Here is a 16047-nt window from a genome sequence, read left to right as displayed (position 1 = left end):
ACATCGGCCCTCCCATAAATCTTCACACAAGATTTTATGGTAGACTGATAATTGATTGGCACTTAGCTTGACGGCTGGTATTTAGCTTCTTTTTAAAAGGCAATTGTAAGCTTGAAGTGTTTGTAGTTTTAATATGCTAGATTTCTCAAAGAATCAAAGAAAGACACATGATTTTCTTTTCTTTTTTATTTTTCAGAAAAAAAGAAGACACATGATTCAACGGCATAAGCAAGGACCTCATGGGTTGTAGGTCCAATGGCCCATTGGGCCTGATTTATGGGTTGTTCCATATCTTGCACTGCGCTGCTACCATTTGATTGATGAGAGAGAGAAGAACCATTTGCAATTGAAGATGTCAAGGAGACGAAATTGTTGAAAAGTATATGAAATATGCCGAATAAATTCTGAGTATGTAATCACCATTATCCAATCTGAAATAACATAACATAGTCGGCCAATTGATATCCATACATAATTTTCGACCTGGTCAAGCCTCCAAGGCTTGGCTAAGAACATGGCCCAGCCGTCCAAGGCGAAAGAAACGTCGGCTCTCTCTACTTAGGCGCTGAGCAATGGTCCATTCGCATGGTGCACCCTCTACTATGCGACATCCACAAAATAGCAAAAAATCATAGCGCCTTCCAAGCCATATATATATATATATCAGTCATTAGAAGGTAAATAAAGTTGCTAACTGGGTCACCGCTTATACCGTCCAGCATTTCGGAGAGATTCTTTGGATCTCTCATCCACAGCTTTGTTATTTTTCATTTTTGATAAAAATAAGTAAAAATTAAAAAAATAAAAAATAAAATAAAACGGGCCGCTCGTGTACCCAGCCGTCTCGGTGCGCAGCCGGCGAGAAAAGAGATAACCCGAGCACGAGCGGCTGAGGTCATGGAACCGACCGGCCTCCGAACACTAAACCTGCGGTGCTCGCCGGTATATCTCCGTCCCCGCTCCCCTATCCGTCCCGCTCTCCTCGCAGACCTAAGCGAGAACAAGCCCTCGCGTCCCGCAAGACCCCAAAAACCCTCGATCTTCCTCCACTCCGCTGCGTCGCCCAAGCCTCTCTCCTGCTCTTGTAAGCTTCCATCTTTCTATCTTCTATTCGAGTTTGAATATCTTATTCTTGTGATCTAGATTTACTCAACATTAAAGTAGCAAAAGATGTTGGTGGTTGTTTGAAACTATTTATTGTCATCGTGATTTAAGTTTACTTAATTTAACTTTAACAAACTTTAAAACTCGATTGTTTAATCGAATCAGGGAAAAGATTGTCCGTAATGTGAAGTACATTGCAGACATTGAGGATTTTGTTTAACGGTTATTTGGATTAATGTGATTGTTGATAGCTACTTATGCAAACAAAATAAGATATTGGGCATCAGTGAAAACATAAATTACGACGAATGACATATTATGTGTTGCTTTTCTTGCAAAATATTTGCTTTTGAACTCCATATAGGTTTTTTTTTTTTTTTTGGAGTAGTGGGCTCGTTTGAAGGTGAAAATGCAACTGATTAAAATGCAATGGCATTTTGTGGGAATGAACAATCTTACCTTTGAAAGCAGGCGCCGCAGTGGTTTCTTCTGTGGTTGTTTAGTTATTTTATTTTGATTGCTTGTCAGTTTTCAGTTCAACTTTGCAATGGTCTGCAATGACCATTTTTAGTCATTTGTTGATTATATTTGTGATGCATTGAGGGAGACCTAGAATCATTAGGTTTGTATTTTGTAGTGGTTTAAGTTTCTTTAGTATGTTATCTCAGAAAACAATTAAGTGCCTTTGGTGCTTTTGGTGCAGGGATAGTGCATTAAAGTGACCTTTGAGATTATAGTATATTACCGACATTTTTAGTCTTGAAGATATATTTTGGATTTGGATCTCATTGTGGTATAGTATATTCCCAAATCTGACTCATAGTTTATGAGAGGCATTTGAATGGAAATATGACTACTGATTAGAAAGGAAATGGGACACATTTGTATGGTATTGAAATGGGAACTACAGTCTAAGTAATTATGGCTTTCATCAAAAAAATATAGTTTAAGTAATTATTGGGAGTCTATGATGGCGATGATCTTTTGCATCTTTTGCTAACCAAATCTACTCTATGAAAAATTCATTGAACACTTTCCTGCAAGAACTAAGTTCTTTAACCCATTACCAGCTATCCAACCTCAACCACTGCTTGATGAAAGAAATTATATTTTCCCAATTACAGTTCAGGCAGTTGAAAGAGCTGATGCAAATACATGTTGCAATGGTTCTGCTAAAGGTGTCAATGAGGTTTCACGTGCCAAACTTCTTCAAGTGGTGCTTGTTTCTCCTCAGGTAGGTTATGTTGAATTCTGTTGTCTTGTTCTTTCATGTAAGTCATCTACATATTTGTTCTCTGAACATGTATCTCTAAACAAATGGAATTCAAAAGAGCTTTGGTCTACTGCATTGAACTTAGCATATCTTTGCTTATATTAGTTTCAAGGTACAGCTAGTGTCCTTCCTATTTTCATTGTTATAATCATAAATGTCTATAGTCATGAAATCACATTACCCTCTGTTGTACAAAGTTCCTTTTTGAAGACATTATAGATATTTTCACCTCCATTTATGTATGTGATTTGCGTTTTGAGTTCCACTCCTTGACCATTACAATATAGATGGGGCAGGGATGTGATTTAGCAGTTGAGGCACATTCATTTAAGCATAAGTTAAAGAGGTATATCTGTTTGTATGTACCCTGAAATGACAACATTGAATTCCTTGATCAGAACTTAAAATCGCTTAGGAACTTGACATCAAGAAATTGGAGTACACAACACAGCTACCACCTACTTCTGTGATATGTCTATTCATATAATTCAACAATAAAGATAAACTATAACATGATTTGATGATATCAAGTTTATGAATTGCCCCATTCCCCATTCAGGTTGCAGCTTACTTGCTGATGGGCTGCACTTGACATGAGTCTTTGGTGGCTGACATTGAAATGAATTGTTTTTGGCACCTTGGCAGATTCCTGGAAACACTGGATCCATTGCCAGAACATGTGCAGCATCAGCCGTTGGCCTACATCTTGTCGAGGTAAGACTAGTACTGAATTCTGATCATGTGTGCAATGCGTACTTTTGGTCATCGGAGTTGTGGAATTTTGTCTTATAGTTATAATGCTATTTTTAAGTTTTTATTTTCTTTTTAGTTTTCTAGTACTCTTTGGGTGAATGTCGTGATGTATCCAGATTCTAGCTTGTTATCAAGACTTATAAAAGATATCCTATAAAACAAACATTGAACCAACATAGGTGTAAAAAATAGTTCATGAATCCAAATATACTTGGAGTTAGGTCAGAATAGTAAAGGCAAGAAAGGATGAGTTAGAAATGAACAAGGTTTTCTGTACCTTGTGCCTTCCAGTATTGGATGTATCATACCACCCCAATAAGGTATTGGTACCTTCTGAGCACTTGATAGTTGATACGGTACCTACTGATATATGGTATAGCTGTTGTCTCGCCTCCAGCAGTGTACTATGTATTAGTATAGGGGTTTACCATAACAACCTGGCTTGTACCAATAAGTTACTAGTATGGGGTCCGATACCATGACTGAAAACTTTGGAAATGAGTACATGAGGGTGTAGGGTGGCCCAGATTGAAGGGAAAGTGAGGCTATATACTCTGGTATTTTTTGATATATTTAACATAAACTATAAACGATCTTGGTGAGGAAAAAATATTAAAGAATATTTGAAGAGTCAAAAAAGGAAGGGAAGGATCAATTAATTTAAAGATCAACTGAGCTTATCCCAATTTACTAAGATGTTTTCTTTATATTGTTGTTATGTTGTTGCAATATTTGGGGTTTGTTGGTCTGATGCTAATCATTTTCTTTTCTTTCAGCCCTTAGGATATAAGATAGAAGATTCCAAACTCAAGCGTGCTGGATTGGATTATTGGCCGTATCCTATGGTTACAGATGATCACACGAGGGTTTCTTACTGTATTGCTTATATGCTTGTCAGTTACCATGCCGATCCAGTTTGAACTTAGAAAACAATTCACTCAGTTTTAGCAGCTCATATGCAAATCTCTAATGCACCATACAAATATTCTGGGACTTTTCTTGGCTCCCTAGCAGAGCTAATGCCTATAAACTCCTTAATAAGGTCCTATCTGATTGAGTAATCTATTTTTGTCAAAATGTTAGTAATTGCACTGCTGTGTCCAACTTAACCATCTTAATATAGGTATGTGGTTGTGAAGATTCATGGCTCGTGGGCTGAATTTCGAGACTATTTCAGACAACAGGTATATAATTTTCTGGCTAGAAATTTTATGAGGCTCCTCTTATTCTCTACTTTGATGTTTATTCATTTAGTTGCTCTATTTCAGGATGGAGAAAAACGACTCTTGGCATTTACCAAGAGAGGCGCAAGCATCCACTCAGTGAGTAGGCATAATTTGTTGGACTGCTATTATTGTCATCCTGCCCTGTAGACTCTGTTCTGATGACCTGTTAACACTTGAACGTCCTTCCATATTGTCTCAAAAAAAGGTCCTTCGCTCTGTATAAGATATGCATGCATGTCTTTTGAGAGCTTGTTGGTAATCTGCACTCAGGTTTATCATTTCAGGCATCCAAAATGCAGCAATTTTTTTTTTAAAAAAAAAAAAATCTCCAGACAGGTAGATTATGCAAGATTTCCCCTGCCATTATAGATATTCAGAAGTCTTTGAGAGTTTTCTGGCTCCTCTGCTTGTTGATGCTCCTGTTTTCCCCCCCTCTCTGCTCCTTTTCTTTTTTCGACTCATTTCCTCCATAGCTTGAGGGCATTGTTTTTCTCGTTAGGATAGTGCAGCAACGTATGGAGCGTGGACTTTCTACCTTTTAGCCTTTTACGCCCATTAAGAATTTGTTGTGTCTAATGTGCCTGTCCTCATACCATACTGGCTTTGCCTATAGAAGTAGGTCATGTCACTTGATCTGGAGGCACATTCTTTCCAGTTTTCTCATATTAATACATCTATGTTCTTATCTTTTTCAGGATTTCTCGTACCGACAAGGTGACTGGCTAGTATTTGGTTCTGAGACTTGTGGGCTGCCACCAGAAGTGTTGCTTGACTGCAGCACAGAAGGTCTTGGTGGTGGAACCATCCGAATTCCAATGGTTGAAACTTACGTTCGCTGCCTGAACCTCTCTGTCAGTGTGGGCATTGCTTTGTATGAAGCATCCAGGCAGCTGAACTATGAACAGCTTCAGTGCCCACCTGAGAGCCAAGCATTATTTATGAAAGAAGACATTTTTGGGTAACTAATGAATTTCATGACCTTTCCTAGCATGATGGATGTCCAAATTGCATGCCAGTAACGAATAGACAGCATGGCTAAGATCCATGTTAATTGGTGAATGCTTGAATACTAAAGCTAGTTCCCTGGGAAACGGTTGCTGGCTGGCTTCAGAGTGCAGATGAGGCTTCTGAATATGTTGTAGTGATAACCAGCAAGTTGCTCGGGGCAACGACATCACAGTGTGCTTCTCTTATGTGTTCCTGGGTACAGTTGAGAAAGATTAATATTGTAACATTTATGTCTTTAATCATGACTCCCACCATAAATAGATGATGAAATGGGAGTCAGAAGAAATGGCCTGAGAATGAAAAAACAGCTGTCTTGTAGATCAATTCTTGAGGAGTTTACCTTAGGATTGTGAACCTTCTTGCGTTGGCCGTGTGATATCGGAATTGTAATCTTGGCGCAGTGGTTAATTGTTTATGAGAATGACTCAGTTTATAAGTTCCTGGTTGGCTATTCTTTTATTATATAAGTTAATGGGAAAATTTATGTAACTGGGGGAGGGAGAGAGAGACCTGGGTGGACTAGAGCCAGATGTTTAGTTCTCTTCCAAGAGTAGAAGAAACTGGTTACATAGCATAATTCAAGACATTGGAACAACAAGAGCCAAGTTTATCCAAGTTGAGATATCCACTGAAAGCACCCTGGATTCATCTTGAAATCTTCCATAAAATCAACAATTATATTCAGTGTAACTAAGAATCCTGTTGGACAAGGAACCTAGGCATTATGCACTTCATCATTGCTTAAGGGTCTCCACTTGTATGTGCTTTACCTTGTCTAGCACGCATGCGCACATATGCATGCATGTATGGATGAGATGTAGAGGTAATCAATTGGGCTGCCAGTACACTTATTTTTTTGTCATTATTTTACCAAATACCGAGGAGTAACTCAGACGACATCATAGGATAAGCATCTAAGAATTAGAATTTAGCTGGTTCTCCCTCATTTGAGCAAGTTTGTAGCAAAAAATATTGTATAATTTGGTGGCAATAACTTTTCCAATTGAACTTAATTTGAACTATGAAATCAATAATGTTGAAATCCTTTTAGATATCATCCTCTACCACTCTGTTTTAATGTATATCTATTTGTAAATTGAAAAATTCAGACAGACCTTGCATGTCTTATAGACCAAAATTTATAGGCTGTGCAGCTGACTGCCATGTTCCCAGCTTGTGTTAGCGAGTCGGGTCATGACATATAGTAGAAGAATGTCGCATAATTTTATTAATGTAACCCATAATACTAAAATTAATTATATCATGCTTCCCGTAATTCCCAAAACCTGCTGTTGTGGAACACCGCGGATGGGGCTTGTAGGCGGCTTGTAATTCGATTGCAGCCACTTCAACGCTGCAGACTCGCACTAATTTGACCGCAGGACAAGTTGCTATACTGGACGGATTCTTTGTCGAGTTCATTCTGTCAGTAACAGCCTCCAGTACCCACAAACATACAACCAACCTGTAAATTTTCAGTACCCGAACAGGTCTCACCATCTGCGGATTAGGTAGCCTCCTACGTGACCAGACATACTGGTAGTACCTTATGGATTGAAGATGAAGAGCTGCCTTGGGTGCTCCGAGATATTCAATTTTCTGATTTTATTGAGCATAGGCAGTCGCCTAAGGCCTCGGCCCAAAGGAAGGACTCCAGAAAAGCTGCTCCAGCGTAGGCGGTAGCCAGTAGGCTCATAGGCATCCAAGCTCCCAGGCTAACAGGCTCCAGCATGGCCATGGCAGCGTCCTAGCCGTCCGCCCGTGCCCCGTGATCCGTTCACAGCCCGGCTTCTCCAAGCTCCAGCCTCCAGCGTAGCCCGTCTTTTCCATCCGACCATCCATCGTAAACCAGCAACCTAGATAACCAGTAATGGCAGTAAACTGTCGTAGTCACCCGTCTTCTTCAACTCTTCTTCTTCGGTTCTTGTTTTCTTGAGTTCTTTCTTCCTGTTCGGCGGTTCCTGAGTTCCTCCGTCCTCGGTACTGAAGAAGAAGAGTTCTGATCCCGCCTTAGTTCTTTCGAGTTCTGTCGGCGTCCTTCACCCATTCGGCCGAGTTCCGTCTTCCGAGGACGGCGAACCCTTGTCCTCCCTATCGAGCTGGCACTCTGCACTCAGCCAAAGAGATCAACGAGGGATCAGGGAGGCAACGTTGCTGGCGTGCCGGCGACTTTTCTCTAGTTCTCCTTCTCGGCCTTCCGCCCTCTCCAGATGAGCTTCCGACTTCGATTTTTTTTTTTTTTTAATCTTAGACTTCAGTTCCCATTGGCAAATGGCGAATAACTTTCAGAATATGGAGCCAACCAAAGAGAATGAGGTCTGGGCAAAGGGCTGGGCCCTGGAAACCTCGGATTTTTTTTTATTCGATCATGCTATTTATTTGAAAACCTTGTTTACCTTTTAAAAATGCTGCTATGTGTTTGCCTTCTAGTGGCTATGGTTATCTTTTTACATTTTTAACCATTTTGTTCTTACTCTTACATCATTGTATGCATTTTTTGTTTTTCCTTTTGTGTGTGTAGATTAGGTGGGGGAGAGAGGGAGAGGAGGGCGTTGGATGCATTCTCAACTAATTAAAGGCTCATATTTTCATATTCTTGATTTTTTCCTAGTTCGATTTGTCTATATTTCAATCTCTTTAGTGATTAAAATTTGCTGCCAGAGCCTATAACATGTTTCTAAAAGAGCAAATACTCTTTTCACCTCAGATGGAAACGGATTTCATGTTTAATCACATCTTGAAGAGCTCAAAGAATATGCTAAATTGAAGATTACCAACTGGTGACACTTAAATTTGATAAGTACATAAAAGTAGAGATATTTCCATAAACATAAGCTAAGTTTCTTTTCTCTTCGTGGCCTTATGAACTATAGAAATTTACAGATAGTAATAAATATGATTCGCCTATGCAAGGAGGAGATTGCTCGATACAATTTCTATTAAAATAGTGATAAAAGGATTTAGAAACAGTTGTTATTTTTATTAGTACAGAAATTTGATTAGTAATTTTACATCTCAAAAAGCTAGACAAATTATTTTTAAATAAATTTTTAAAATATTTTATATTTATTAAATTTTTTTATAAAAAAAGACCTTTCTTAATAAGTTCGCCTTAGACCTCCAAATGTATTGGACCGCCCCTGTATCCATACTCATCAGGTATGAATCGCCTGGCCTAAAAGAAAAGAAAAAAAAAAAGAAGTCTCACCGTCGACGATTCAAAATTGAGTTTTTCTTTGCATATATACTTTTTTAATATATAAAATTATATAAATATTTTTATAAAATTACTATTTGTGTGTGTGTGTGTATATATATATATTATATTCGTACTATCCAATGTTGCTAAAATATAAACAGCTTAAAACTAAAATAACTAAAATCTTCTTATGGATAGATATGCAAATAAATAAATAAATAAATATATATATATATATATATATATATATATATATATATATATATATATATATATATATATATAAAGATATACATGCAAATGGTAACTTTATGAAAATATTTATATAAAAAATCTATTAAAAAGAATCAAAACTAGGCTGGTACTTACTAAATCTTTTATGATTTAGTTGGATTGACAAATCAAAAAAAAGATTAAGTCCCATTATAAATTTTTATTTTTAAGACCATAACTCGATCAAGTTGGAGTATTAGATAATCGTCTTGATATTGCTATTCTCCATTTGATTTTGATATAACTATAATTATTAAATCTATGACATCTACATATTTTTTATTATTTTTAAAAAATTAAAGCATATCAAATTTAAATTAATTATAGATGCTTAAATTAGTAAAATATTTTTTAGTAATTTATAAATACTAAATTATCCATTTTTGGAACGACAATTTCATAAAAGCAATATAATTTATTTTATAAAAATTGATATTAACATGAGATCATATAACATGATAATATTAATTTTTTACCACTTTTTTATTAAAAACAACTAAATTATTTTTAATAAATTTTATTCATTTTATTGAATTTTTTAAAATATAAACCCTCCTAAATATGCATAATTATATAAATATTCTTACAAAATTACTATTTACATATACATCCTTATAAATTTTTTTTTTTTTGTACATCTATGAATATTTCAGTCATTTAAAATTTAAATTATTTATTTTTAACGACATTAAATTTATTTAAAATTTAAATATTTCAAGCACGCACCCATATATATATATATATATATATATATATATATATATATATATATATATAGAGAGAGAGAGAGAGAGAGAGAGAGAGAGAGAGAGAGATAAATACTTTGCAACATGCATGCTACAATTCCTCAAAAGTCTAGTTTAATGTCTATAAACTTGGTCCGTTGACCCATCTTATAAACATGAGACATTGATCCAAAAGAAAAGAAAATGAAGATCTAGTCTAGATTATCACTATGATGCAGCAAATATAAAACAAAGGGACTGCACGGGTTAAAACGTAAGCACAAAATTTTCTCATAGCAGCAACAATGTTAGAAGAACAAGAGAAGAATGCATCATTACCTGCTCCACTACCTACCTCCACAGCAGCCCTTTAATCATAGATTGCCGGAACTACCCTACCTTTAGAGCTACAAAATCCTTGCAAATAGCTACATTTACAGTCCTACAGCACAAAATCAATCAAAACCCACCCTCTTCTGAACCACCACCATCAACTACGACGGACCCACCGGCCAGTCAGCGAGCCGAGCCGACCCGGTCGAGGCTCTCGGCCACCGCCCTCATCTTGGGCCTTAGCTCCGGGTCGGCCTCGGTGCACCCGAGCGCCACGTGGAACACCGCCAGCACCTGCTTCTTGGCGCACACCTCGTGGAGCAGCGCCGGATCCACTACATCCGACAGTGGCCGCTCCTCCCTGAACGCCAGCCTCACCCACCCCTCCAACTCCCCCTCTCCGCCACAGCCGCCGCCCGCGGCCGGCCGTCCCGTCACCACCTCCATCGCCACCACCCCAAACGCGTATACGTCGCCCTTCTGGGTCACCGCTGCCCCCGCGGCCCGCGCCTCGGGCGCCAGGTACGCTCCCCACCCAGCCGCGGCCACGGGCTTCTTTGACCCCAAGTGCCCCGAGATGAGGCGGGCGATGCCGAAGCCGGAGATATAGGGCCGGAGCTCGTCGTCGAGGAGGATCTTGGAGGACCTGATGTTCCCATGGACGTACTTCCGGGGACTGCACTCGTGGAGGTAAGCTAACCCCCGGGCCACCCCCTGCACTATCGCGAGCCTCGCTGCCCACGGCAGCGCCGGCGCTGTCGGATTCAGCGGTCCACCTGCCGATTTCATAATAAAAACTCGATCAGACGGCTAGGAATGAATGGAACGAGGGATTCGGCGATTCCTTTTATATTTTCTTTTTTAAAGATAAAATGAGGCGGTAAGGTTACCGTGGAGGGCGGCCTGGAGAGTGCCGTTGGGGATGTAGTCGTAGATGAGGAGCTTCTCGTCCGGGGCGTAGTAGTAGGCACGGAGGCCCGCCACGTTGGGGTGCCTGGCCCGGCCGATGACCGCCGCCTCCGACTCGAACGCCCTCCGCCGCCGCCACTCGTCACCCTCGCCCTCGCCGTCGTCGGCCTCGCTGAGGCGGCGCACCGCCACCACGGAACCCCGGCCCACCACCACCTTGTACACGATCCCGCTCCAGCTCTTCCCCACAACGTAGGCGGAGGCTCGGAGGAGCTCCTCCAGCTCAAGCCCGAACCCCTCGTCCACCGCCACGTATAGCTCCCCGCTCTGCCCCTCCCGCCGCTCCTCCGCCCCCGACCCACCCTTGCCCTTCTTCGGCGCCTTGCCCTCTCCCGCGGAGCGCATCCGGCGGAACTGCCACTGGAGCACCATGATCGAGAAGACAGCAGCCAGCACGATGCCGGCGAGGATGGGAACAGTCACCGCCGACCGCCGCCGCTTATGCGCGTCGGTCGGGCGGGGGGTGGGGTAGCTAGAATTGAAATTGGGGTTCGGCTGGGGGCTCTCGCGATCTTGCCTGTTGGGGCCGCCAGGGCACAGGTTCTTGAGCGGGAAACCGCACAGGCCGGGGTTTCCGGCGAAGGCGGTGGGGCCCTGATTAACGAGGGACCCAACCTGGGGTATCTCCCCGTAGAGGTTGTTCCACCGGAGGTCGAGACTCACGGCTACCGGAACGGTGCCGTACTCCGGGGGGATCCGGCCGGAAAAGGAATTAGAGGACAGATTGAGCACGCCGGAGAGCCGCGGGAGGGCGGCGATGGCCGGAGGGAGGGAGCCGTTGAGGAGGTTGGAGGAGAGATCGAGATGGGAGAGGGAGTCCAAGGCGCGGATACCGGCAGGGATGGGGCCGGAGAGTTTGTTGTGGGAGAGGTCAACGGCGGTGAGGCTCCGGAGGGCGGCGATGGCGGCGGGGATGGGCCCGGAGAGGCGGTTGCGGGAGAGGGAGAGTATCTGGAGGGCGGAGAGGAGGGAGAGCTCGGAGGGGAGGTATCCCTCGAGGGAGCGGTTGGAGAGGGCGAGGGCGGTGATGCGACCGCCGCGGCAGGTGACGCCGAACCAGCCGCAAGGGTCCCGGTCGGAGTCGAGCCAGGTTTCGAGGGCGCCGCTCGGGTCGGAGGAGATGGCCGACTTGAGGGCGAGTAGAGCGAGTCCGTCGGTGGTCAGAGACGCTACCGGCGAGGCGAAGAAGAGAAAGACAACGATACAGGCGGAGAACCCGACCATTTCGCTTCACTTCCACCTTCTTCTCATTTACAACGCTGCCATTACTGCAAAGAGGCGTTGCAGCGAGAGACAGAGGCAGAGAGCCGGCGAGGGAGGAGAGGGGCGGCGGGCTTTTTGCGAAGGTGGTGGACTGGGATTTTATTGTTCGAAATGACGAAAATGGACGTCGATAGATACGGTGAACTGGGATTTTAGGTTGTATCAGACGGACAGAAATGGATCAAGGACGATGGGATGGAGGGTATTTTGGTAACTGTGGAGGGACGGGTTTCAAATGGACTTGGTTTTTGGCGGTGGGCATCGGGAGGCGAGCGCGTGCTGTTGGGATGGAAGCTTTTTTTACGGCTTTTGTCTCCTTGTTTACACTGTGAGGGCCCGCGAAATAAAATAAAATGACCGTCAGGTTTTTTAAAAATATACCTCCCAGACTATCTAGTCTCAAGAGCAACGCTAGCCAAGCAGCTCGGGGCACGGATGCACGAATCTTGATGTTTCTTTGATCTGTGGAACGGTGATAGAACATCCACGTCATTGATACAATTTAAGAGATTGGTAATCCCGCACTTTTTGTTCGTTGTCTTTTTCTGTTTTTATTATTTCTATCTTGAAGGCGAGCTTATAGTTTGCTCCTATATTAGATCAATGCACCCTCCTCTTAGCTCGCTTAATTTTTTTTTACCGTTTAATCGGAAGAGTAAAATTTCAGCTCGAGCCTCGGGGTAGACTATTATTTGATCCCTTTCACATTTACCTTGTCGTTTTTTTAATTATGAAGAAGGATCATGCAATAATGATGACGAAGTAAAAGGGTATCTTAATGTACACTTGTCCTGGAATTTAAAGCTCATTTTGTCCTCGCATTTTGTGAGTTATTGTGCTCAGGCTGTTTATTTCTTTGTTTTTTCCAAAAAAAAATAGTAAAGAGCTGTTTCCCGGGAAGCTAACATGGCCAAATTTTTTGACCAGCATACTGTTCTGCATGCTTCTGTGTGGAGCCCTGCTCTGGGCTTCCAGCTGTGCAATGGAAATTGATCTACGATATTATTGGATCACTGGTTCTATCATCAAGTGGAACCATAATACCATACGATGATTGTTGCTGGAAATTGGACCCGAAGGCGATCAGTGGGTGAGAAGGAGAAGCTTCGACGTGAGATGGCGGATAGCAGTCCGTCATAGGGAGGGAGTATATGTCCAGAGTTTCAGCATCTAGCCCTCTCTAAGATGGAGGGATTCTCTTTTTATAGAGGGATATTGGATAGTGTTGGGCAACGGGCCGTGCCGGGCCGGCCCGGCCCAGGCCCACCGGGCCCAAGGAATAAACGGGCCGTGCCTGGCCCGGCCCGCTTATGAAGCGGGCCGTGCCGGGCACGGCCCGTCCAGCACGGAACGCCAGCCCGGCCCGGCCCCAGGCCCGTCTATTGGCGGGCCGGGCCGGGCACGGCACGCCACGGGCCGTGCCAGGCACGGCCCGTAACGGGCGCAAACGGGCCGTGCCAGGCACGGCCCGCAACGGCTCCAGACGGGCCGTGCCAGGCACGGCCCGTCTGGAAATAGCCGTTTCCAACGGCTATTTTCGGGAAAAAGACCCTTTTACCCCTCCCAACAGTCCAATAACGGCTGAATTGAGGGGTATTTTGGGAAAAAAAAAATTTGGGCTTCTATAAATAGCCCATTCCTCTCTCATTCTCACCACACCAAACCAACTATTCTCTCCTTCTCTACTGCTATTATTTCTCTCTTCTAAAGTGCTCTTCTAGCAATTTAATTTTTAGTTTGTTCAAGTGCTACACAAGAGGAGGTTCCTGTTGAGAAGAGAAGGTCGCTTCTGTTGAGAGCACAAGAGAAAGCTCGGAATCTCGGCTCTGCCTCTGCCCTCCGACCCTCTACTCAATTCCTCCTTGCGGTTAGTTTTTATTTTTTGAATTAATCATAGATATGTCATCTTTTGAGGAAAGTCAGTTTGGCATTCCTCCTATTTCTGAGGGAGAAGAAACTAATCCCCAACCCCATGTTCCTAGTTCCTCTAGAACTGGTGAACCGAGTGAAGATCAAACCTCTTCTCGTAAGAGGACTAGTGCTGTATGGAATGAATTTGATAGAGTTATGGTTGATGGAGTCTGGAAAGCTAGATGTAAAAAATGTGCCAAACTTTATAGTTGTAGTAGTAGTGGGGGAACAGGGCATTTAAAAAGACATCAAGAGAGTCATAGGATGCATGATTCTCATGCTCAAACTCAAAGTACCCTTAATATACAAGGGGGATTACTTGTAGGTAATTTTGCATATAATCATGAAAATCAAAGAAAAGCACTTGTAAAATGGATAGTTAAGGATGAATTACCTTTTAGTTTATGTGAATCTTTTAATTTTGAAGAATATGTTCAATTAAACCTACAACCTGCTTACAAAAGAACTAGTAGGCGTACATTTAGAAGAGTAGCTATGACTAACTTTTTAGCAATGAAACAAAATTTAATTGAAACACTTTCTACTTTAAATATAAAAATTTCATTAACTTCTGATATTTGGTCAGCATCTGTAGGTAGTAATTGTTTTATTGCCATTACTGCTCATTATATTGATAATGATTGGCAATTAAATAAACGTATTCTTGCTTTTCGTGCTTTTGATTTTCCACATTCTGGGCAACAAATTTCAAATATCATTTATCAAACTGCATGTTCATATAATATTAATGATAAAATTATGTCTATTACTTTTGATAATGCATCTAATAATAATTCTGCTGTTGCATTATTAAAAGACTCATTGCATCCCATGTTAGATGGAAATTTATTGCATATTAGATGTGCATGTCATATCTTAAATCTTTCTGTTCAAGCTGGCATGGGCATGATTCAAGATGTGATTTCAAAAATTAGAAATGCAGTTTCTTTTATTCATGCTTCAAGATCAAGACTTCAAGAATTTAAGGAATTATGCATAAATCATGGTAAACGTTTTAAAAAATTTAAACTTGATGTAATTACTCGTTGGAACTCCACATATAGCATGATACATGATGCATACCCATATAAAAACTTATTAAGTGCATATATTAATGATCGTGGATTAGGCTTTACATTGTCTGAAACTGATTGGAATAAAGGAAAAATTTTGGAAGATTTTTTGCTTAGTTTTTATAATGCTACCAATGTTCTTTCTGGTATTTATTATCCAACTTCATGTTCATTTTTACAACAAGCATATATAATTAGTCAAAAATTTGCAGAACATAGATATGATGATGTTTTAATGCCTATTATTGACCTAATGGAATCTAAATGGAATGAGTATTGGGACAAGATATGTCCTATGCATAACTTAGCTGCTGTATTTGATCCTAGAGTTAAATTAAATGGCGTGCTAATTTTACTTGATGCATACTCTGAAAATATGAATCAAGATTCTGAATCTGCTAAAGATGAGGTAAAACAACTTTTTTATGATATTTATGCTATATATGATGAAAAAATTCGTGGATCTAGAACACAAATACAAACCTCTATTTCTTCTTCTAGTAGTTCTCGTTCGTCATCTATTTTTTCATTCATTGCACAGAGATGTTGCCCAGATAGACAACCCAAGAGGGGGGGGGATGAATTGGGTTTTTAAAATAATTTGGCTAATTAAAACTTTGTGGATGATTAATTAAAAACTATAGCAAGTTATTTAATTAAAGCCTAGTGCTGTGAGTAATGTGCGGGGAAGAAGATGAGAGACAATGCACTACAAACACAAAGTTTTATAGTGGTTCGGAGCTAACCCTTGCTCCTACGTCCACTCCCCAAGTCTCACTTGGGAATTTCACTATAACCCCCTTGGATTACAGCCGGTTGTTTTGCAAGCTCACAACCAAACTTGTTGTTTTATGAGCTCACAATGAACTCGGTCGGTTTTCCCAGGCTCACCGACTAGAACCAACCCCGATTGTTTTTCCGGGCTCACAATCAAACC

At 41.4% G+C, this 16047-nt stretch overlaps 2 protein-coding genes across 3 annotated transcripts; one reads left to right on the top strand and one right to left on the bottom strand.

The window, feature by feature from the left end:
- Nucleotides 1-718: 718 nt before the first annotated feature.
- On the top strand, nt 719-5800 carry AGL26 (tRNA (cytidine(34)-2'-O)-methyltransferase). Of its 2 annotated transcripts, none has more exons than XM_008778329.5 (7): nt 719-1084; nt 2229-2338; nt 3023-3091; nt 3907-3965; nt 4254-4314; nt 4399-4452; nt 5052-5800. In XM_008778329.5, exons 1-7 carry the CDS (start codon nt 898-900, stop codon nt 5316-5318), a joined length of 807 nt encoding a protein of 268 aa, XP_008776551.1. In that variant the 5' UTR covers nt 719-897; the 3' UTR covers nt 5319-5800. The 2 variants fall into 2 exon arrangements, with proteins under 2 accessions (XP_008776551.1, XP_038972092.1); XM_039116164.3 differs by having other exon boundaries at nt 753-1084; nt 2175-2338.
- Nucleotides 5801-9828: 4028 nt separating this feature from the next.
- Nucleotides 9829-12216, bottom strand: LOC103696643 (receptor protein kinase-like protein ZAR1). The gene is made up of 2 exons (XM_008778328.6): nt 10785-12216; nt 9829-10670 (listed from the first exon to the last, which is right to left on the bottom strand). Exons 1-2 carry the CDS (start codon nt 12085-12087, stop codon nt 10078-10080), a joined length of 1896 nt encoding a protein of 631 aa, XP_008776550.2. The 5' UTR covers nt 12088-12216; the 3' UTR covers nt 9829-10077.
- Between the last annotated feature and the right edge of the window lie 3831 nt (nt 12217-16047).

Source organism: Phoenix dactylifera, chromosome 2, assembly GCF_051530095.1.
Source record: "Phoenix dactylifera cultivar Ajwa chromosome 2, Ajwa_hap1_PhDact_Kaust_v1.1, whole genome shotgun sequence".
Classification (NCBI taxonomy): Eukaryota; Viridiplantae; Streptophyta; class Magnoliopsida; order Arecales; family Arecaceae; genus Phoenix; species Phoenix dactylifera.
The sequence above is the reverse complement of the archived record's forward strand: the minus strand, read 5'-3'. Positions and strand labels throughout refer to the sequence as shown.

What these genes read in the sequence shown, in the direction of transcription:
- AGL26 (XM_039116164.3), top strand. Translation starts at nt 898, where the DNA reads ATGGAACCGACCGGCCTCCGAACACTAAACCTGCGGTGCTCGCCGGTA. An exon ending in TGGTGCTTGTTTCTCCTCAG is followed by an intron (nt 2,339 to 3,022) that starts GTAGGTTATGTT and finishes GCACCTTGGCAG; the next exon opens with ATTCCTGGAAACACTGGATC. An exon ending in TTGGCCTACATCTTGTCGAG is followed by an intron (nt 3,092 to 3,906) that starts GTAAGACTAGTA and finishes CTTTTCTTTCAG; the next exon opens with CCCTTAGGATATAAGATAGA.
- LOC103696643 (XM_008778328.6), bottom strand. Translation starts at nt 12,087, where the DNA reads ATGGTCGGGTTCTCCGCCTGTATCGTTGTCTTTCTCTTCTTCGCCTCG. An exon ending in TCTCCAGGCCGCCCTCCACG is followed by an intron (nt 10,671 to 10,784) that starts GTAACCTTACCG and finishes TGAAATCGGCAG; the next exon opens with GTGGACCGCTGAATCCGACA.